Source organism: Staurois parvus, unplaced genomic scaffold (assembly GCF_062004578.1).
Source record: "Staurois parvus isolate SC_StPar_1 unplaced genomic scaffold, SC_StPar_1.0 ptg000287l, whole genome shotgun sequence".
Taxonomy (NCBI): Eukaryota; Metazoa; Chordata; class Amphibia; order Anura; family Ranidae; genus Staurois; species Staurois parvus.
In genome coordinates this window covers 31,416,020-31,439,359 of record NW_028318083.1, presented here as the reverse complement: position 1 = coordinate 31,439,359, position 23,340 = coordinate 31,416,020, and the positions used below count along the sequence as shown (strand labels likewise).

Here is a 23,340-nt window from a genome sequence, read left to right as displayed (position 1 = left end):
TGAAAATTCATAGGAATAATCCATATTGCAACAAAAAAATTGCAGCATGTTGCAAAAAGAAGGAAATCAATATTATTTTCAGGATAGGTCTAATATTTCCATTGACTGAACTCCAATTTATCCTCTTTTCAGATTTTTATTGTAGACATTAAAATTGTTTTTTTATAACTTTTTAATAATCTCAATAAGGAAACGGAAAGGCAAACAAAAAAAACCACCACAGTGCCCAAGAAGCAGCCTGCACAAGCTGAGAATTTAAACTCCCTATTCCTCAGATCTCTCTTGCAAAGTGATGTCTATGGCAAATTCTTTGCCTCCAAGACACTTTGGGGAGCACAAGGTGGCTGTGTGCTGTGGTTCCATCAGCTGGCCCTTCACATCTGGCACAGTGGTTATGTGGGGGCCAGTACATGGAACTACAGCTTGCAGCTGGGGAAGCAGACATTGGCTACAAGAGAGTAAGTCCAAATCACAGGCTGCTTCCTGGGAACAGTGACACATTAAGGACTACTCCTGATTTAAAAGTATGTTTTAGAGGAAGATCAGATCTTATTTTAGAAGTATTCTATGGAGAAATCCTGAAAATTATAAGGAGTTTGTAAGCCTTTTCCATTAATGTACTCAGCACTGCATTATGGAAGGCCAGAAAACCCACTCAAAACCTAGAAGTTTGAGGTTTCCATGAAAAGAGCTCACCAGTGAGTCAGATAGATGGGCAATGGGGTCAACTCCATTTTTGATGAATCTTAGCACTTGCAGTTATGTTAAAAGTAAACATTTTAAAACGTTATTTTAAATGATAAACAAAAATATAACATGTGAAAGCAACTTTGTGACAAAAATAATTTAACAGCAACAATATTACTTTTTTTTTTATTACTAATTCTATTGTACATAAATGAAACTGAGGTATGTTGGACTTATTTGTTTTATGTTAACCTGTAGGTTATTAAATGCATGTACGGATTCTAAATTTTAAAATGGCAGCAAATATCATTCTCAAATTACACAGACGGAAAAATAAATTTGGGTGTGAAGTTGTCTCCTTTTTTCAATTCGAAAAACAGATTTAAGCAGCCACCCATGTGAACCATAAACAAAGAGGAAAAAGAAAACCATGGAATTCTACTGCCACTTGCTGGCTGACTCGGTGAACAACAAATTTGAAATAATTTCTACATACTCTAAATACACATACAACATATACAAAAAATAAATTCTAGCTTTAGCCATCTAAAATTAAGAAAACCATATAATATGTATTCATGTTGTACTTGGCCATACTGTGAACATATTCATCAGTTTAAAAAAAAAGCTCTGAAAATATTGGGATTTTTTTGTTTTTTAATAAAGTCATGGATAAAAAAAAAAAAGCAAATGCCTAAAGTAGGATAGCTGCGTAACTGGGATTTTAAAATTTATATAGAAGACAATACAATACAACTAAGAAATCAAGTAACTTGGCTAAATGAAAACAGAGGTTTAAATTTTATTTTATTCCCCATTTTTACAACACATTACAAAATAGCAGAACAAGGACAAGGCACCTGTTTGCTGTTGTATACAATATCATCTTAAGCCATGATGTAATTATTAATATAAATTTGTAAATGTAAGGCATACCAATACAGGCACCCAATATATTTGGGTTTAGAATAACACCTTCACCAAAGGGTACTACTTGTGTATACTGACCATCGTTTCAGTAGTGTTTTTAAACATCTTGGCGATTTTAAAGAAAAAAAAAGTCTCATCAGAGGTTAATAAAGCTTGTTAAATTCCACAGGGGACCCTGTGCACATAGCACTTGTCCCTGTTAAAAATGGTACTGTGGTTTCTTAGCACTGCTGTCAGACAGCTATCCCCTCCCACTGCTATTCATCAATGCAGGACAAAGAAAATGGACTTCTGGCTGAATGACAAGGGGCTGTGGGAGGCTGTGTTTTATTTACAAACCACAGCATCGATTTTAACAGGGGACAAGTGCACTGGGTCCCCTGGAGGGTTTATCAAGACTTTAACTTCTGGTGAAAGTTCTTCTTTAATTAAACGTGGGAAAGGTTTTTTTGCCTCTTACCACTTTCCTTCATTGTTTATCTAATCTTGTGGTTGATTCATCAACATCGAGGATATGGGATGAAAGATGCCTGCAATTCTTAATCTGTCATCATATGCCACCTCATTGTACAGCATGCTCTGGTTCTTTGAAGATGTCCAGTACCAGAAGAGGTGGTGACATTGCTCAATCTCTTTGCAGATTATCTATTATCCTCACTGCAGGAATGCCCACATCTCAAATGACTCCCTATTAATGGGGAGTGAAGTTCCATTTTAAAATCAATAGTGTACTTCTAATTGTGGTGTTTCTTCCTCCCCTCCCTCCCCATTATAGCTGACCAACTAAAACCCACACCTGACTTACTGGCTGGAATAGCCGACTCAAATTACTCTTCTCAAAAGTTCATTATACTGGTGTGTTTTTTTTTGCAAGTTAGAAGCAGAAAACAAGTGAAAATGGAAAGAATTAGAACCTGGCATGAACAAGATATTACAGTAAAAATCTTCTAGAGGTAAATAGACCTCACTACTACATTCTTGTTATAGACATCAGAAAGAGACCAACGTCATTTTAAGGAAGACGTTTCAATTTTTTTTTTTTTGCAGTGAATCTGATCTTGTTTGTAAACTTAACAAGCCAAACATGCAGAATGTCACAGTAAAAGGAAAAAAATACTTTTTTCAGAGCTGGAAGTTTTGTAAAAGTGATCACTTTTACAGTGCTGGAAAGGGCTGCCAGGCTCTCCCTTTCCTACTGGGAGCCTGGGACATCATTGGGGGCCAGGATGGCTTCCCACAGAGGAGATGGAGGAATTCCGTTCCCTGATCTCCTTTGTGATGAATGCACCCTGAAATGATGATGATCTGTGTTTGGATAGTTACTTTGGAGGGCACGGGGTACATCAGAAACCCCTAATATCTACATAAAGAGTTACCGTTACTGCCCTAAGCTATCACAAGGGGCTTACCATTTCCCATGTGATAGCTAAAAAGTTAAATGAAAAAAAAAAATTATATATATATATATATATATATATATATATATATATATATAAGCGCACACACATCCCGCTGTGTATACACGCAAATGCAAACAAGTGCATATGTCTGGCCTGCAAATGTAAACAGTAATTACACCACACAAGTGAGGCATTACAATGAACATCGGAGAGCAATAAATTGAAGGGTCACAATTCACAATTATCTCTAAACTTATAACTGAACCAGTTGCCGACCGCCCACAGTACATATACTGTGAGCAGGTGGCAGCTACCCATACGTTGCTTAGCACATGCGCACTGCCGCACAGCGTGACAATTCCTGCTTTGATCGGCCAGGGAATCATGTGATTACTATGCAATTACATGATCACAATGTCAACAAAGCTATTATGAATGAATTTCATTCACAACAGCTATGTTTCCTATAGTGAGCTGTAATTGGTCCACAGCTATCACATGGTACCTGGGCCAATCACAGCACCCTGTACCATGTGATAGCCGTGGGCAAATCACAGATCACAATAGTAAAATTACAGCTGAATGTAACCCCACGCTCTTGCTCCTCTTTCTACACGCAGAACCAGGCCTCGCCTGTCACAACCCTAGGAAACAGATGACACCAGAAGTCTCAAGAGACGCAGCCGCACTCTTGAGCGAGCATGGCATAAAAATAAATCCCTGGAAAACTTTACCCTCTACAAATCCGCTCTTCTCAAATACAACTCCAGCCTCCACGCTGCTAAGCAAACCTACTATAACACTCTCATCAAGACCCTTTCATCCAATCCTCGTCAACTCTTCTCTACCCTTAATTCCTTACTCCACCCCCCACTGCCTCCACCCACCAACTTACTTACTGCACAGGAGATTGCTAGTCACTTCAAGAAGAAGATCGACACAATTCGTGATGAGATCTACAGTGTCAAGCTTCCTCCTCTAACCAACATACCAGGCCCAACACCAAACTCTACACTCTCCTCCTTCGACCCTGTTACCACCAAGGAAGTTACAGAACTCCTTTCCAAGGCCCACTTCACCACCTGTCCCCTGGATCCTGTCCCCTCACGACTGTTGCAGCCTCCTTCCTGCTCTATCCTAAACTCTCTAACCCACATCTTCAACCTCTCGCTCTTCATGGGCACCTTTCCCTCCCCACTCAAACATGCACTGGTTACCCCCATCCTCAAAAAACCCTCGCTGGATCCCACCTGTTTGAATAACTTAAGAGCCATCTCCCTGCTCCCGTTTGCCTCCAAGCTTCTCGAGCGCCTTGTTTACAACCGTATGAACTGCTACCTCACCAACAACAACCTTCTTGATCCCCGACAGTCTGGCTTCCGCCCACAACATTCCACAGAAACTGGCGTGTACTGCGCAGGCGCCGCTGTTTCTTTATTACTTGGCGTCCCATTGAGTGGATTCACCCCTTTGAAAAAGTGTGTTTTACACTAAACATGTCAGGGGGATCCCTCAATGTGACGCTGACCTTGCTGAATTTACTTGTTTGATGCATAAGGATTGACTACAGGATACCATACTTTGAGTGAGTGTCCCTTTTGAATACTTTTGGATTTTACTCAATAAAGGCTATATTACACTATCAGCACTATCTTGCCTCCCTGGCTTGTTATTGCACGAGCCTCCTTAAGGTGGATCGGCATCTGGAGTCTGAGCGACGGTGGACCCATTGGTGACCCATTGGTGAGTCCTGAGGCGGACCGGGAGTGTGTCTTGTCAGCATCTCTGGGAGTCTGCTAGGGCGCTCTGATGACAGCATACCAGTGACCAGACTCTGATGTCCTTTACAGAGTATATACATACAATGCGTATTTTGTATGTAGTTCTGGTAAGCGCATTATATAACCATTACTACAAGGATTTTTTTATTTCTTCACTTGACCAGTTTGCCCACCTCGTGGACTTTTCTGATCGCTGCATGGAGCACTTTTGATATATATTACTTCTGTCTTTGAGGACTTTTCATTTGGGACTATATCATTTTCATTTATTACCCAACTTATCATAGTTTCACATAACATTTAGCGCTGCATATTCTATGTTTTGGATCTGTTACTGAGGTGCTGAGGAATACCTTTTATGCTAGCGGCTTGCCAATTTAGTATTATTATTACTTTTTTACTTTATTAATTTAGTTGCGCTCATTCAATTTGTTTTTATTTATTCCACAGAAACTGCCCTACTAAAACTCACTAATGACCTACTAACTCCTAAAACCAACGGCCATTACTCCATACTCATACTCCTTGACCTTTCTGTTGCCTTTGACACAGTGGACCACCTGCTCCTCCTCAGTAAACTCCACTCCATCGGCTTCCGTGACTCTGCTCTCTCCTGGTTCTCTTCTTACCTTTCTCAGCGCGCTTTCAGTGTCACATACAACTCCTCCTCCTCCGCTCTCTCTTTCTGTTGGGGTACCCCAAGGTTCTGTCCTTGGGCCCCTCCTTTTCTCTCTCTATACCTCCTCCCTGGGCCAACTGATAAACTCCCATGGCTTCCAATACCACCTCTATGTTGATGACACCCAGATCTATCTCTCCACTCCCCAGCTCACCCCCTCAATCTCATGTAGCACAAATCTACTAAGCGACATATCAGCATGGATGTCACATCACTACCTTAAACTCAATCTTTCAAAAACTGAGCTTGTAATATTTCCTCCTCCCCGATTCCCCACTCATGACTTTACCATTAAGATCAACAGCACAACCATTGGTCCTTCCCCTCATGCCAGGGTGCTAGGCGTAATCCTAGACTCTGACCTCTCCTTTGGGCCCCACATCCACTCACTGGCTAAATCCTGCCGCCTCAACCTACGGAACATTTCCAAAATCCACCCCTTCCTGACCAATGACACCACAAAACAACTTATTCACACCTTGGTTTTATCCCGCCTCGATTACTGCAACTCCCTCCTCACTGGTCTACCGTTACACAGGCTATCCCCCCTTCAGTCTATTATGAATGCTGCTGCTAGACTCATACACCTTACCAACCGATCAGCGACTGCTGCTCCTCTCTGCCAATCCCTCCACTGGCTTCCACTAACCCAACATGTAAAATTCAAAATACTAACCACAGCTTACAAAGCCATCCACAACACTGCCCCTAGCTACATCACCAACCTCATCCACAGATAGTGCCCAAATCGCCCACTCCGCTCCTCCCATGATATCCTCCTCTCTAGCTCCCTCATCACCTCACGCTCACCTCCAGGACTTCTCCAGAGCCTCTCCCATCCTCTGGAACTCCCTACCACAGCATGTCCGGTCAGCCCCCACCCTATCTGCCTTTAGGCGATCTTTGAAAACTCACTTCTTCAGGGAAGCCTACCCCACCTCCACCTAAGAACTGTACTTGAATCACCTCCGCCAGATCATCCCCCGCAGTTATCACCTTTTGTATCACCTCCCCCTTCCTTTAGATTGTAAGCTCCACGAGCAGGGCCCTCCTATTCCTTCTGTACTGAAATGTATTGTAATTGTACCGTCTCCCTTATATTGTAAAGCGCTGCGCAAACTGTTGGCGCTATATAAATCCTGTATAATAATAACCAATTAATGACAGTTCAAAACACTGTGGTTACAGTGAACAGCAATCAAAGTGTAAAACAAAAACAAAAAAACCCCCAAAAAACACAACCCTGATCACCCCGCCAGAGTAGTATAGTGTTATTATGGTGACACTGAACTACTCTGATAAAAGTATGTAAAAAAATTTTTATTTAAAATTTTAAATAATTAAAAAAATTTTTTTTTTAATTCATACTGTCACCAGTTAGTGTCTCTGATCACTGCCACACCAGTCATGTGACGATGCTGTACTGCATGGGTGACAGCATGTAAAAAAAATGATTTAATTTCTTTATTTTCCAAAAAGAGTGACAAAATTATGACTTTAAAAAAACTTGCCTCTTACTAAATGCCTCACATGGTCTACTTTCCAAAAAAGGATCATTTTGGGGGTATTTGTACTGTCCTGGCATTTTAAGGGCCTCAAGAAATGAGGCCATCAGTATATCAGAAGTGATATATACTGTATACCATAGCATGTAGACTCTAACTTTCACACAAACCAATATACAATTTTTGGGATTTTGTTTTTACCAAAACACATAGCAGAATACATTTTGGCCTAAAATTATGACAAATTTTGCTTTGATTTATTTTTTACTGGATAGGTTTTATAACAGAAGGTAGAAAATATGTTTTGTTTTTTCAAAATTTTCAGTCTTTTCTCATTTATAGAAATAAAAAAATAACCCAGTGGTGATCAGATACCACCAAACGAAAGCTCTCCGTGTTAAAACATTTGCGTACAGTGTTGCATGACTGTGCAATTGTCAGTAGTGCAGTGTCGAATAGCAAAAATGACCTGGTCATGAAGGGGATAACCTTCTGAAGCACAAGTGGTTAAAGGTTTTTAAAGCATCACCTATCGACAATTTTAGTTACAGTAGTATGTCACAGTTTCACTGAGTGAAACATTTTAAAATGTTGACCTGTTCAGTATCTATTTACTCAAAACATCATTTTTAATATTTAACCCAAAAAAATGGGTATTATATTATGTTTATGTGCATTTAAAAATAGCGGTGCACCGAAATGAACAGTCTGGTGCCAAAACCGATACAGAAAATTCAGAATGCATGTGGCCGATAACCAAACAGAAATGTCTGCGTATGTGGGGGTGGGGAGGCTCCAATTTTTTTTCTACTTTCATGTATATTTTATTTTTAACTTATTTTTTTTTTTTGCTATCACATAGGGGACCGATAATCCCTTATGTGACAGCATATGAGTGACAGTTCCTCTTTGTAGGGGGCAGTGTGTGCAAGGAGGGGGAAGGAGAGGAGCAGTGTATAAGGTGAGGAAGCAGTGTATACAGAGAAGCTCCCTCACTGGCTGTTACTATATGTCAGTGCCCGTTTTTAAATGCAATTGCCGTCTTTTTTTTTTCTTCCCAATAGCTCACAGAATTAGCCATGACATTCCCTGGAGCAAAAGGAAACTGTTTCTTTTAACTCGGGGGGGGGGGGGCACACCCTTAATACTTTAAAGCAGCAATTCCACCTCAAAGAAACCAAATAAATTTCTTAGTGCTATAACTTAAATAAAGGAATGCTGTCTCCTGTTCCCCGCCCCTTGAAGATGTCATTCATGACGAAACTAGTAGGGCTTGGCTTGCTGGATGCCGACGTCTGTGGAGAGGATTGAGTCACGAGCGCTGTAGTGAGTGTGCGGGGAACAGGAGACTGTTATACCATTTGCTGTTTTATGCTGTTATACTGGTGTCGGTGAAGACACCCTTTTTGTGAGTGTAAATCTTTATTAAATTGTTGGATACTTTTATAAAAAAACTGGCTGCACCATGATTTTTTCTTTCATTCCCAAACATGACCTCGGTGGAGAGATATAAAAAGAGAGAGTGATATAATGCTCCTGGAACCGTTATATTGAGTGGTGGATACCTACCTTATGGATGATTGTGTAGCTATTGATCATCACACCTGAGAAGTTGATTTATTGCATCTGCTCCCAGAGCAAAAAGTGGTTTTTGCTGATCTAGAGATTGATCAGCATGGAGCTCTGGTGAGTTACCCAACTTTACTTTGGTGGTGGATTTTGGCACAATTTCTTTGAGAGCACCTGAATTTGAAAAGGATTTGTTTGGACATTTGAAGAAATTCAAAATTGGACAATTTTTATATTCACAAATTTAATAATTTAAATTACTTATGCACTAAAAAATAGTTTTGCACATAATTTTGATATTTTTTGATATTGAGAATAGATATATATTTGTTTCTTTTAGTTCGGGGATAGTGACAGCTAATTCTGTGAGCTATTGGGAAGAAAAAAAAAAGCCGGTAATTACATTTAAAAACTGGCACATACAGTGGCAGCCAGTCACTGTATACACTGCTCCTCTACTGCCTCTCTCAGCCACCCCCCCCCCCCCCCCCCCACATAAGCAGTACACGCAGTCTCCTGTATCGGGACCTGTATCGGCTAAATGCCGATAGGGCTATTTTCGGCCGACATGTTTCAGTGCCCAAAATTTCGGTGCATCCCTAATTTAAAATCACTTTAGATTTTTGTACCTTAAAATTTAAGTTTGAAAATCGATAATTGAACCTTAAAATTTAAGTTTGAAAATCGATAATTGAAACAGCCACCTTTTTATTCTCCAGAGCCTTCCAGAAAATAATGTTTGGGGGTTCTAAGTAATTTTCTAGCAAAAAAAAAAAAAAGAATGAATGTAACTTCACAAAGAAAAAAAAAAAAAAAAAAAAAAAAAATCGGCCCTGATAGTAGGTGGTTAGCCCATGAACATGTCTTTGGCATGTGAAGGGAAATTTGGGTATCTAGATCAAACACACACAAATACAGGGAGAACATGCAAACTCCATGCAGGTAGGATTCTGGTTAGGATTCAAACAGAGGAGCCCAGTGCTGCATGGTAGACATGCTATTATATAATATACACACACACACACTAGCAGCTGAGAAAATATGGATAACATTTGATGAAAATATACCAAATTATGTTAAGTGTATCTCTTAAAGTCTATTCTCATTCCTAACCAAACATTTAAACATCAGCAAACATTTAAGAGTATTAAATAAATGCCATAATAAAAATACATATATTAAATAAAAGCGTACATTTGTGAGGAATGGAAACTAGTGGTGCACTGAAATGAAAATTCTGGTGCCAAAACCAAAAATTCAGGATGCACTTGGCCGAAAACCGAAACCGAAATGGGCAGTTTTTAAAAATGAATATATATATTTTTGGAAAGAAATACACGAATGAAGAAAAAAAAAACACAACATATACCCCAATTTTGTTGTGAAATATGAAAGAGGATGTTACGGCGAGTAAACAGATACCCAACATGTCATGCTTTAAAATTGCGCATGTTCGTGGAATGGCATCAAACTATGGTACTTAAAAATCTCCATAGGTGACACTTTTAAAATGTCTACAGGTTACCAGTGTAAAGTTACAGAGGAGTTCTAGTGCGAGAATTATTGCTCTGACACTTGTGGCGATACCGCACATGTGTGGTTTGAACACTGTTTACATGTGTGGGCGTGGCCTATGTATGTGTTCACCACTATGTGCGAGCACAGGGGCCCTTAAAAAAAAAAAAAAAAAAAAAGTATACTGTCCCTTTTAAAAAAAAAAATGTAATCACTTTTATTCCTATCACAAGGAATGCATGCATCCCTTGTGATACACATAATTAGTGACAGGTCCTTTTTATGGAGAGATATGGGGTCAATAAGACCCCACATCTCTCCCACATTGTAAAGCAAGGGTTTCTCAACCAGGGTTCCTCCAGAGGTTGCCAGGGGTTCCTTGAGCAACAAGCAATATCCGTCTCTCAGATTCCCACTGACACACTGATCTTTTAGCTATCTATAAGGGGGTAACTCTTCTCAATGACGAAGTGTAAGGAACATTCTTCCCACTGACCATCACATGAATGTATCATGAGCTGTAGATAGTCATTTTAGCAGGGGTTCCCCAAGACCAAAAAGTCATTTCAAGGGTTCCTCTGTGTTGAAATGGTTGAGAAAGGCTGTTCTAGGAGCTTAAAAAACCCTACTCTGCATGGAGCCTTAAACGGTTTTTAGCCATTTTGGTACACATGACATTTCACTACTCTATAGAGTTGCCCACGAAGTAAAGAGATGAGAATTTTTTTTTCCATTATTTTAGAAAACTAATATTATTATTATTATCAATAAACAGGATTTATATAGTGCCGACAGTTTGCTCAGCGCTTCACATTATGGTGGGAGACCGCACACGAGACAGTACAGTAACAATACAATACACGAGGGGTTCGAGGGCCCTGCTCCTTGGAGCTTACAATCTAGGAGGGAGGGGATAGTGGTACAGGAGGAAATAGCTGTGGGGGATGGAGTGGTTGGAAGAGTAGAGGAGTTCCGTATTAGCTGAGGGCGGGGTAGGCTTCCCTGAAGAGATAGGTTTTCAGAGTGCGCCTAAAGGTGGGCAGAGTTGGCGATAGTCTGATGGATTGGGGTAGGGAGTTCCAGAGGAAGGGGGAAGCCCTGGAGAAATCCTGGAGACGAGCAAGGGAGGAGGAGACAAGGAAGCTAGAGAGTAGGAGGTCTTGTGAGGAGCGGAGAGGACAGTTTGGGTGATATTTGGAGACGAGATCGGTGATATAATTTGGGGCAGGATTATGAACGGCTTTATATGTCAGTGTTAGCGTTTTGAATTTTATCCGTTGGGCAATTGGAAGCCAGTGGAGGGACTGGCAGAGGGGGGTGGATGATACGGAATGGTTAGTAAGGTGGATGAGTCTGGCCGCAGCATTCATGATAGACTTAAGTGGGGATAGCCTGCGGAGAGGTAGGCCAATGAGGAGGGAGTCACAGTAGTCCAGGTGTGATATAATAAGGGAGTGAATGAGTTGCTTCGTTGTTTCCGAGGTTAGGAACTATAGTAAACATTAACGATAAGGGAAAAAAGATAACTGACTAAGTTTTAATAGCTTTAAATAAGTTTTCAGCCAAATCTTAAAAAAAAAAACACACATTGAAAAAAAAAGACAAGGAATTTTGTTTTGCAGCCTTGACAATTGTCCTTTTATACTAGTGCATTTCTGCATATTCACCACTAGGTGGCGCCTGTCTACATTTTATGCAGGCTTGCTCAATACACTGTTCATCTAAAACTTCCTCTGACAGCCCATGTTTTCCAACTAATCTATCTACCCAGATGAACAGCCAATGAAATTTACTGCTGGTTGGGTTTGCAGGCTGAAACAGCAGTTAAAGGTTTGGCTGGTATTTTTCTGAAACTAGTTTTGCAGTAAACAAGGCACTATGACATTGTACACCGATGTCACCATTCTCTCTTTATGAAGGGTTATAGAATGTTACAATTGTTACATGAGTGCTCTTCAGACACCGCAGTGATATTTTATGTTAATTGTCAGACAAGCATCACAAAACATCACAAATAACTTTACAAGCAGCCACTTGTTGGCTTTAACTAATGTTCAAACTATCCATTTATGTGGAATGAATGATAGGGAGCTGATGGTTCACCTGTCAAAGTGCTTTGTATTCCAGAACAGGAATGGAGTGAACATGGGCCAATTGAGAACCTTTTTGGAGGTGACCCCTTGTCTAGAAGATTTCCCCCACTTTGGAAATATTTTTTTTCATAGTTCCTGTTAAAAGTGTTACTAAACCCTCAACAGTAAAATCAGTCTGTATATGCAGTACAGCATGCTTGTTATACTCACTGTGGAACCTAAGAGGTTAATCCTCTGCATTCTGTAAAAATGGTGTTTGAACCTGACTCCTCTGGCCCTCCTCTTATTCAAATGTCCACGCTGATAAGAAAGACTGAACTCGTAGCCCTTAGCCCTTCTGCACATGCTCAGTTTAGTGTATATTGCTAGAGAGGTTTTTTTTTTTCCTGGGAGAGTGCATGTGATCAGCACAGGGCCAATCAAGATAGAGGCCAGGGGTTCTGCATCCTCCTAGAGCAGAAAGAAAACTCCTCCTCCAAGCTTTAACTAGTGCTCTGGTGAAGTCACAAGACTGCTCTAACTACTGATGAGAAAATGTATTTAGTAGTTTATATTTACAAAAAAATTGCACTTCCATGTTCTGTGTACTGTGAGAGACCAGATATAGTGAATGCAGGGCCCTGGGTTTAGTAACACTAAGTCTGTGGAACAGGAAGTGGCATTGGACAACGTGACAAAAACATGACATGGGTTTAACCCTCCCATTTAAAATGAACTAATTCTGGTCTAAACTTTAAATCTAACTACAACAACATTTTTGTCTTAGTTTCTGAAGCTAATATGCACATTATTGCAACCAGAGCAATTTGTCATCACAGCCCCACTTTACATTTACACGTATGCATTTTTATAAGCATTTAACACATTAAAAATGAACACAAATTACCAATGATGCCAATTCACCTTTGTGTGATGTGCTGACATGTGCTGCCCATTTATTTATTTGAAATGCATCAGTACGTGTTATAGAGCCCATTGGTGACAGCATATGAAGATATATGATTGTGAAGGCCTCATGCACACTGGGCATTTGCCCAGCTCGTCTGAACACATTTCTCTGGCAGGAGAAAATCAGCATTAAAAATGCACCTAAAGAAATGCTTTTCAAACTTGTTTTAGTTCAGGCGTGTCAAACGTTTTGGTGTTCATTCATTTCACTGGACAGAATATGAATTTATTCTGGCCATTGAAATGAACATTCAAATGATAAATGCGCCTAGTGTTTACATGTATTTACAAGTGTTTAGGCACGTTGAGTGTTTTTCTACCCAAATGTTCCTCTCCTGAATGCACAAGTTTACTGCCTGTAAACGCCTATGAGTACATGGACACATTTTTTTTCTACCTCTAAACACCCCTCTAGGTTAGCCTAGAGCCCTTAAAAACAGTATTTTTGATGCCCAGTGTAACAATGCATGTAAAAACAGATTAAGACTGTGGTGCAGACAGTGACAACTACACATTTTCCTATAATAACCTATTACCAATTAAATTTAAGATGAATTCCAGGTATGGATATTTTGAACATGTTACATTAGTCTGGCCTAGCTTGGGCCAATTTAACTATATATATACCATATCTGGCCAATGCACCTGGAAGCTGGAAATCACTGAAGTGGACACCGCTACTCTAGTGATCTCAGCTTGATTTCAGGTCCTGTGCTGAGCAGCTGCCCTGCTGCCTTCTGAACACAAGAGGACGGCAGCAAGACACACAAGCACCATTTAGAGAATGCAATGTGTTGGATAAGCGGGTGGTGACATCACATTCTCTACCTTGTCCAATCAGAGAACGATTTGCATTCAGTTTTGCTGAGTGGATGACCTACTGTGCTCACAATGGTGCAGGGCTCCAGCAGCCAGTGTAGATCACCGGGCAGTGGTATCTCTTTTTAGCTTCCATGGGCATCAGCCTGGTATGGTATAAAGTTAAAGCGGAGCTCCACCCAAAAGGGGAAGTTCTGCTTTAAGCCTTTGTCCCCTACTCCCCATTAAGGGTTGGCACCTTTGGGGAGCGGGTACCTGAATTTGACAGGTACTCACTCCCACTTCCACTGCAATCGCCTAGGCGATCGGAAGCGGAACTTGTCTTCCCCCCTCCCTCCCCATAGTCTTCTGGGACACATGACAGGTCCCAGAAGACTACGGGAACATTCACAAAAGAGTAGCGCTTCTCGCGCATGTGCAGTGGCCTCCCGGCTGTGAAGACGCAAGCTATCACAGCCGGGTGCCCACACCGAAGGGAGAGAAGGGGACCGGTGAAACCAGCAGTGGTGAAGACACCGCTGGACCGAGGGACAGGTAAGTGGCTGTATTTCAAAGGTCAGCAGCTACAGTTTTTGTAGCTGCTGACCTTTATTTATTTATTTTTTTTTAGAAGGGACTCCACTTTAAGTTAGTCCAAGCAGGACCAATGTAACCATGTATAAAATATCTCTTTAAATATATTTTATTTAAAACATGCACTATTACGTTTGTCTTGAGATCTTGAGAGTCCTGAGATGTCTGCTAATTAAACATGCACACTATTTTTTTCTGCTGTAAACTCAAAGCTAAAAACTTACATTCTATCAAGGCCCATATAACAGAAATTAGCATAATACACAATACTAGTTTGCACTTGCACTAAAATAGTTTCATGGTTTTCTGTTGCCAATTCTCATATGTTTATTGATGTGTATCTATACACACATATATATCTACACTTGAATTGAAGCTGCTGTCACATGACCTCTCCGCTCAACTGTTCAAGAAGTGACACTCTAAAATAGTAAGGAACATTTCATTTAATTCTATATTAAAGTTCTTCACTGGTTATCATTTAGGAATTTAACCTAAAAGTACTTTCCTATTCCAATGTACAGATCATATCTAGCTTACTTGCACAAATGTCATGTTTCTATTGTAAGAATTTCGTTTCACTATTTCATGGTTTAAAGTGAAATAAATATACAAGAAATGAAATCTGCATGTGGCATAAACAATATATTTAGTTTATATGCAGTTTCTCCCAATTGGTCTAATTTATGTATAATTCTAATTTTGATACAAGTCTTCTGTATTTTCATGGGAACGCCTTAGCTATTGTACAGGACAATTTAACACAGATCAATTGCAAGATATAAAATAGAATAAATACAGCAGTTTTGTTAGTATCAGCTAAAGACCATATTGCCTATTGTGTACCATATATACGTTATTGAGTAAATGATGAATAAAACTTAGCTAGTTTTGCTGGGACATGTTCCCTTGAACAGACGCATACTTTACACGGATCACCAACACCTGCTTTTTGAGCAAGTCTCATTTACAATGTAATGACTGCAAACAAGTATACTATGTGCACTAACCTGGTGATGGTGTAGCAGATTCTTCAAAGCTGTCATCATCAGCCCCTTCATCTCCAATGCCAGAAGCCAAAGAGTCTTCTGGAGCGGAAGCAGAGTCAGGACTACTGGGTCTACTAGCAGAGTCACCTTCACTATTTGATCCATACCGGTCGGTGTGAGTAACTGAACCACTTTCACTCAAACTTCTACGTTCTTTTCGATGGACTCTTGAATGAAGCACCATTTGGTGATATGTTCGAAAAATTTTCCCACATTCAAAGCATTCAGTGGATTTGTTCTGAGAAGACCTGCGGCTCTGGCGTGAAGGTGGCCTAAATTCCAATTCATTAGGTGGTTCAACAGCATTTTCACCAGGTTGAGCACTGCTGCTTTTCTCTGTGCGACTCCCACTTGCGCAACTCCGTTTCTTTGGATTGCTGGTGTTGTTACTCTCCTGTTCCCGTTTGCGTTTCTCCTGATTAATTAGAATGTATTCGCCTTTATCTCTGTCATAACACACATCTGCATCTGCCAAGGTTTCATCCCATCCCAAATATTTCACATATTCTGATGGCTCAGCAACTTTGCCCTTTGTGGCCAGCTGCCAAGCTTGATAGCTATTGATTGGGTCAAGTTCAGGAACTCTTTTCCCTTGATGCATGTCTGTGCATTTCAGTGTATCTTCTAAAGGCCGTAGCTTCAGATAGTCCAAGAAAAATTGTTTTGATCCTGGCCCATCTGGACTGACATCTTGCAAATCAGTTTTTTGTGCTGTTTTGTCTTCACTAGAACCTTCTTCTGTTTTGCAGTGGATTAAATTATGTGCATTTAAACTCTCTAAATTTGTAAATAAATTTCCACATTTCATGCAAACTTCATAGAGACATAAGCCAGTCATTATGGTCTCTTCTTGAACAACATCATTAATAGTGGCTACTGGATCAGTATCAGATTTGGGTTTGTTTTTGTTCCCAGTTTTGGGACCATGAGATTTCATGTGATTTTTCAAAAACCAAGGCTCTTTAAATCTTCTGCCACATATATGGCAACCATGGTCAAATGATCCTCTATGCTTCTTCATGTGAGCTTTAAGAAACCAAGCCTGACCAAAAGCTTGACCACATATTTCACAAGGAAATTCACCTGAATTAAGATCATTTTTCCCATTCTCTGTGAATCCATCCCTGTTTAATGGAATTGCTGTTGTGATATGATCTTTCTCAATGTGGTTTAACAAAGTCTCCTCTCGCAGAGTCATGTAACTACAGAACCTGCATTTATATGGCTTGTGAACTTGTAGAAGATGCTGGTCCAGCTCTTTTTTTCTATCATACTTGTTTTTACAGAACATGCAATGGTAGTCACCAAGCTTGTCATCATCTGCTGCCTCGGTGTCTAACTGCAAAGATCCATTAAGAATTTTGTTGCAAGCAGACGTACTTTTAGTTGGGCTTGCACATACACCCATTCCTTCTGAAGCCCCAAGTTCTCCATGTGACTCTCCCATTTCCACATCATGGACCTGGCCAAGGGTACCAGTCCTATGCGTTCGCAGATGTATCTTCAGATTTCCTTTCTGGGCAGCTCTATGGTCACAGTATGGACATTTATATGGCTTTTCACCTGTGTGCTTTCGCATGTGCTGTGAAAGGGAGCTCTGGAAAGGGAAGCTTTTCCCACAAATAACACAACTGAAGCATGTTGGTCTGTCATCTTCATCATTTTTACTTGACTTAGCAGCAGATTCACGTAGTTCCATATCAAACTGTTTCCTTCGTTCCATTACCAATGGAGCATGAGGCAGGGAGATAAAATCAGTTAAGGAAAATTTTGGCTTTGGAGTTGTGTACTCAACCTTGCGCTACTTGTTCAGCATAGCTTCCAGCCTGATCTTCATAAACATATGCCAAGAACTGCTTCCATCAGGATACTATAGGAAAACAAAATCGGAGAATGCAAATATTAATTGATAGTGTTTTAATTGATTTTAAAACATACACAGCCTAAAAACAATTAAAAAGCATTATTCATTGAACCAAAAATGTGTGCTAACAAAAGTTTAGGGATCTTCAAGGGGGGCAGGGCCTTATATTCATTGAATAATTGCTGTAACAATCTCAAGAAAGGGGTTATTGAATTACTGTTCACACAGCAACACACATACTTTATAAAAATATAATTTACATACTAGGAACCTTGTCTATGCTTTTGATATACATTATTTGAACTTGCTGATACCTAGAAAAGAAAAACAATCCACAAATAGTGGACATCTGCAAATACAAATGATCTGCATGCCACCTCAGAAGCAATGCATCAGGATTAAAAAAACACTAGGTCCACCATCTTAGTATGATACCTCAGTACCAATGGCAGACGTCCTTAATACAAACTTGCCCAGAAATAAAGGCGTAAGCTGTCATTGCCAACCTACCTCTGAAAAAGTTAACAAGCTAGCTATTGAAACAGTGAGACACTAACTTGGATTAAATATGAACTAGGGGAAGTCTGCAAGCCTACTTGCTCTAGGTCAAATAACCCAAAGTATTTAAACCACTAGAATGGACAAGGATAATTTCATCTAACAGAAGAGGCATCAGCACATGAAATACCTCCAACTGACCAAGTTATGTCCCTTGTGCTGATTTTTGTGGGGGTTTTTTTTTTTTTCATTTTGGCTGCACTTAAGCTTTAGACGTTCAGCTTTCACACTACCACAGAAGCTAGTTTTATTTTAACATAAATGCATTTACTGACTGATCTAATTGTTGGTTAATCAGGGCCCACACAGGTTCAGCCATGCTGTTACTCAAGTCTCATAATCAGTTTTACTGAGTAGGACCTTCCTGCCACCTCCTTATGCAAGTCACATTAGGTGGTGTTTAAAAACTGCTAATCAGGTTTGCCAAGACTAGTAATAACCTATGACTTAATATCTAAATCACAAGCCCCAGTGACAATGCATCTCCATTATATTTTTCTTAAAAGTAATGCTGGCCACAAACTGTGCAAACTTCAGTCAGTTCCTGATTACCATACTGAAATTTTCCTGTTGGTCCTCTCCTACTGGAAAACAAAAAACAAAAACAAAGAAAAAAAATGAAAGGATGTGGATGCAAAAATTGTCAGCAGAACAAAAAAGCTGTTGGTCAGCTTACAGGCCCATTCAAACCAGATACACTGGGGCTATGCCATCAGCTATTTCCAGTGCAGCCCCAACGCAGACAAGACAAAATTCTTTGTCCAATTAGAAGGCTTAGGGTGGAGACAGGGCACTTATGTATTCCTAATCTAGAACTTGTGCAATCCACCTGTATACGACTGAATGGGACAGAAACACAAATCTTTATGCAAACGAGCTCCTATAAAGGTTCTTCCATTGGTGTATTTTGCCATTTACCTTGAACTCATATTTAAAGTATAAAGAATGCTTATACGCATGTGTAATGCCTTTGAAATGTGTTGGCCTTGGACCCTTTGTTTCTTGGGTAATTTTTAAAGTAAAGCATTGTTGTCCAGATGCCAGGAGCATGAAAAATGACAGATGTCATTTCTCTAGGCTAAGGGAACAGAGTCACCATCAGAGTCACAAGATATTCTGCATAGAGCAAGATAAAAACTTGTTTGTGGGATTGAACGTGTTTACGACATCTAGTAATGTCACATTAGAAGATAAGAACCTGTTTAAGGATATCTACTTGCTTGAGAAGTTAGAAATCTTTAAGTTTAGGGTAGATGAGAAGTATAGGGTACATAAGAAGCTGATCTGAAGCAAAAGTGTGACTTTTCAGATAACGATGTGGACTCAATATGGTGGCTGAGTGTGACTCTGTTATCCTGCTAGCTCCTCCTATAGTGTTGGTGTGGCGCCCGCCCACTTCGGGAAAGCTGCCAGAAAAATGGTTTAAAATCCGGGAGTCCAAATGGGATCGATTAGAAAGCCCTCCTAGTTGCCAGAGGATGCTCTGACGCAGGGACTCTTACCAAGGCTATATGGGCTCATCAATTGGTCATGCTTACGACTTCCCCTTGACCCCCTGGGCAGTATGGTTCTGATGGAATTTGTTCCTTCCCGCCTTCATATAGCTTTGCTAATGTATTCTATGCTGTGACACATGATGTGTCTATTTCACGCTGTAATGCTCACATTACTATTAGTGTGTGTTATTATGCAAATTGTGATGACTATAAGATATATCCTCCTGTGTGTCATGTGATAAAAAAAGTGGAGGTTTTTACAGTGCAAGAATATTGCAGTTGGATTCTGTTATTTCTTGGAGTGCCGAGTGAATGCAATGATGTACCAGGGCAGGTATTCATTTGGTAGAGGGTCTTTCACATGCGTAGAAAATGTAATGGTGTAAAAGCTGATTAAAAGTACCTATTTGTGACTACCTGTTGATTGTGTATGTGTATAGGACTTGCTTTTTAGTTATTGCACCCAGCATTGCCATTACAGCATGATAAAACAAACCAGACACAGGCCATGGCAAAAAGGACAAGCTTGAATAAGAGAATAGTGTTGTGGTTGGACAAGTTATTTTGAAACTGTAATACAGACTTAAGCTGGACATACTTTTCTTTTTTCCATTCTGTTGGTTGAATAACTCTATTCCCCCATCTACACACTCCGTGTGGATGGGGGAAATCCTCTTGCTGAGTTATTATATTCTGAATGGTATTCAGAATACACTGATCACCGCTGCCTGCTATATCCAGCAGCACTGATCAAGAAAGTTTTCCAACAGGCTGTTTGTACACAAATTGTTTGATAGAGCGATTTGTGTACAACCAGCCTGCTTATACGTGGATTGAAATTCAGCCGGTCCCTGCTGAACCAGCCAAATTTTGATCCATATATATCTTGTTAATTGTGATGGAACTGGATTCCAGGATTCATGAAAATTCTACTGGTTTATCAACTAAAGCCGGCCATAGAAAGTTCAAGCTCAGACAATTCAGCAAGGACTGGACGAGATTTGAACCATCTATGAGCAGACTAACTGTACCCAGTTCAATTGTTGTACAACTTGGGTAAAACCAGCATGTCAGATTTTACATGCGATTATTGCCAGCAGCTATAGCCACTAGCAATAATCACTGCATCCTCCTGGCAGGGACAGCTAGGCTACCAGGCCCAAGACCCCTGCCCCGTTGGAAGAACACAATAGCTATATGGGAGGGATTCCCCCATCAACATTGACTGTGGTAGCATTAAAGAAAATTGCATCATCTATGGCCTGCTTAACACCATAGTTTAAACAAGAGGAAACACTCCATATTTTCAAAGAACATGTCAACAATAATAATTAGTTAATTTAATTTCTGAGCTGCAGTACAAAATTCTAAGGTGGACTCTGACCTGCATCTATGAGCAATACAGACACTGCTTGAGCTCAAAGACACCAATTATTCTGTGCAAACAATGGGAACATTTGCAGAGGGCATTTTACAGCCAAAATGCTAATAATTTTCTCCCAATATGTATCTAAAACACAATGTGGCTCGTCTACAGCTTGGTCAAGGCATCTGTTCATGCTAATAAAGAAAAGCCCATGTCATCAGAACCAATGAATGCAAGATAAACAATTATCAGTTTATAATTCAGAGTCCCGACTTGCTGCATGAAATGCTGTATTCACTATTGGAAGAGTATGTACCATTGATGACACAACCTCAGGGCTTCTGCTGCTGTCAAGCCAATCAATAATCCATTATGAACAAAATACATGTCTATTCTCATACCAAGAACCATATAAAAGGAATCTCTATGTACACTATTGCAAGATAAACAAACAGAAGAATAGACACCACTGTAAATGACATGTTTTAAAAGCTACGTTTTTGTTAATATTAACCACTACATTGATGTCTTGAAAACACCTGTATACTACTGTCCAAATCTACCAAAATACAAGATTGTAACTACAAAAGAAAAACACTAGAGTCACAAATAAAAATGTTTACAATTCTGTAAGGAACCTAAAAAAACAAAAACAAAAAAAAAAACAAAACAAAGTGCAATGTTAGCCCACTCTTTCCATCGTTTGCCTATTTTTTCTGTCCTAAACTCCTGTTACTATAAAATATATGTATTTAGAAGCTGTTGACATCAATGACATTCACTCCCGACAAAGTTGTTATCATGGTCAAAAACGAATAACTCACTTTTAAGAATTGTAGCATAATATTTAGTAGAAATGGTGCAAGCCTTCCCCCTCAAAAAATAACATAATAAGGATATTTACTATGTCTTGTAGATGTAGAGCAATGATAGACCATTACATTTATAGATTAATAAGGACCCTCGTGTTTTTTATCTAATAGACCTTGGTTTGGAAAGACTTCACTAAATATATCATTCCCTAACACTTTTGTCTTTTTTGCATATTTAAAGTGACAACTTTCATTGAACACAGTGCCAAAAAAAAACAAACAAGCTAGCAGTGTAAGACAAAAAGGAAATCTTCACTCTTTGTCAGGTAATGTTTCATTTGAGAAAACTTAAAAAGGCAGAAACGATGTTAGGGGAGCCAAACTGGGGTGTAGCTCAAGGCCTCCATTCTAGGAACGACCTCATGAATTACCCCATGATTGAAGTATTGTTTCCGCAAAACCAACTGAGTACAAGGGCAAGAACACTGTAGTCCACCATCATTCAGTGTTACATCCATCAACAGTAGTGTACGCAGCTAGAATAGAATGGGAGGAAAGTGATGCAGGATAAAAGGGTGGTCCATACTATTAGTAAAAAAGGAAGGTCTTGTGGCCTTAAACATGACAGGGCTGCTGATTCACTAAGTGATTCACTAAGGTGATTATGATGGAGTGGCTGTATCTGCCAAAAGTATTGCTATGTGCCAAGGAGAACAGGGTGCATGGTGTGAAATGCTGAGTATAATGGTGCATGCTGTAGTCTGTAGTGAATTGTGCTGTAGGTAAAGGTGCTTTGCGGCGTATACCAAATGTATGTAATGGGTTGCATGCTGTGGTGTGCTCAATGATTTCTGCCTTCCTATGAGTGACCAGATATATTTAGGATATGGTTTCCCAACAGTGCTAGCCTCAAGGAAAGGTGTTAGGGGAAGTTCCTTTTAGGTCACACCACCTGGTAATTATTAACATTTCTACCACATAACAGTGCAGCACTATATGAACCACAGTGATGTGATATTCAAATTATAAACATGTGTCTAACAATCATTGCATGAAAAACATATATCCCAAGATTGCATCAGTATATAAGTGTTTAAAGTGAAAAAAACAAAAATCCCAAATGAAGAGCCAAGAGTTATACTGAGTAGTCTCCTATATGCAACAAAAGGAGGACAGATATAAATCCCAACAGCTTCCCTGTAGCAAAGCTGCACACCACCTCGGTGAGTAAAAGAGGGGGTGCTTACCTGAGTTGACCCCCTATGATGAGTGGTCAAACAGCACTCTGTATACTTCACAGGATATCCACCTTCACTATGGGTACTTATTCAAACAAGCACATTGCTGTGTTTCCATAGATCAAAACTCAATTGTACTCATATACAATTGTGTCATGAAAAAGAAACACTCCCCATAGCGTAAACCAGTAGAGAGGAAAAAAAAAAAGTTTAATAAGGTATATGAACTTACAATGAACAGGTGAATAGCAGGCACTTCAATTCACATACACAGATTGTTTGCCCAAAACCAAGATGGCCAAGGCTAGTTCAGGTATGCTCAGTATATCTTTTGGCTCTTCATTTGGGACTTTTGGTTTTTTCACTTGAAACACTTATATATTGATGCAATCATGTGTATATGTTTGTGTAATGATTAGATTACACACATGTTCATGATTTATATATCACATCACTGT

General features: G+C 39.8%; 1 protein-coding gene across 5 annotated transcripts in view; it reads right to left on the bottom strand.

Moving 5' to 3' along the window:
• Positions 1-23,340, bottom strand: part of ZNF516 (zinc finger protein 516) — a 161,642-nt gene that overhangs the window by 23,332 nt on the left and 114,970 nt on the right. For all 5 annotated transcript variants that reach the window (XM_089682367.1, XM_089682368.1, XM_089682365.1 and 2 more), the window contains one exon: positions 15,510-17,418. In XM_089682367.1, the coding sequence (XP_089538493.1) occupies positions 15,510-17,271 (1,762 nt within the window). In that variant the 5' untranslated portion in view covers positions 17,272-17,418. The remainder of the gene's footprint in view (positions 1-15,509; positions 17,419-23,340) is intronic.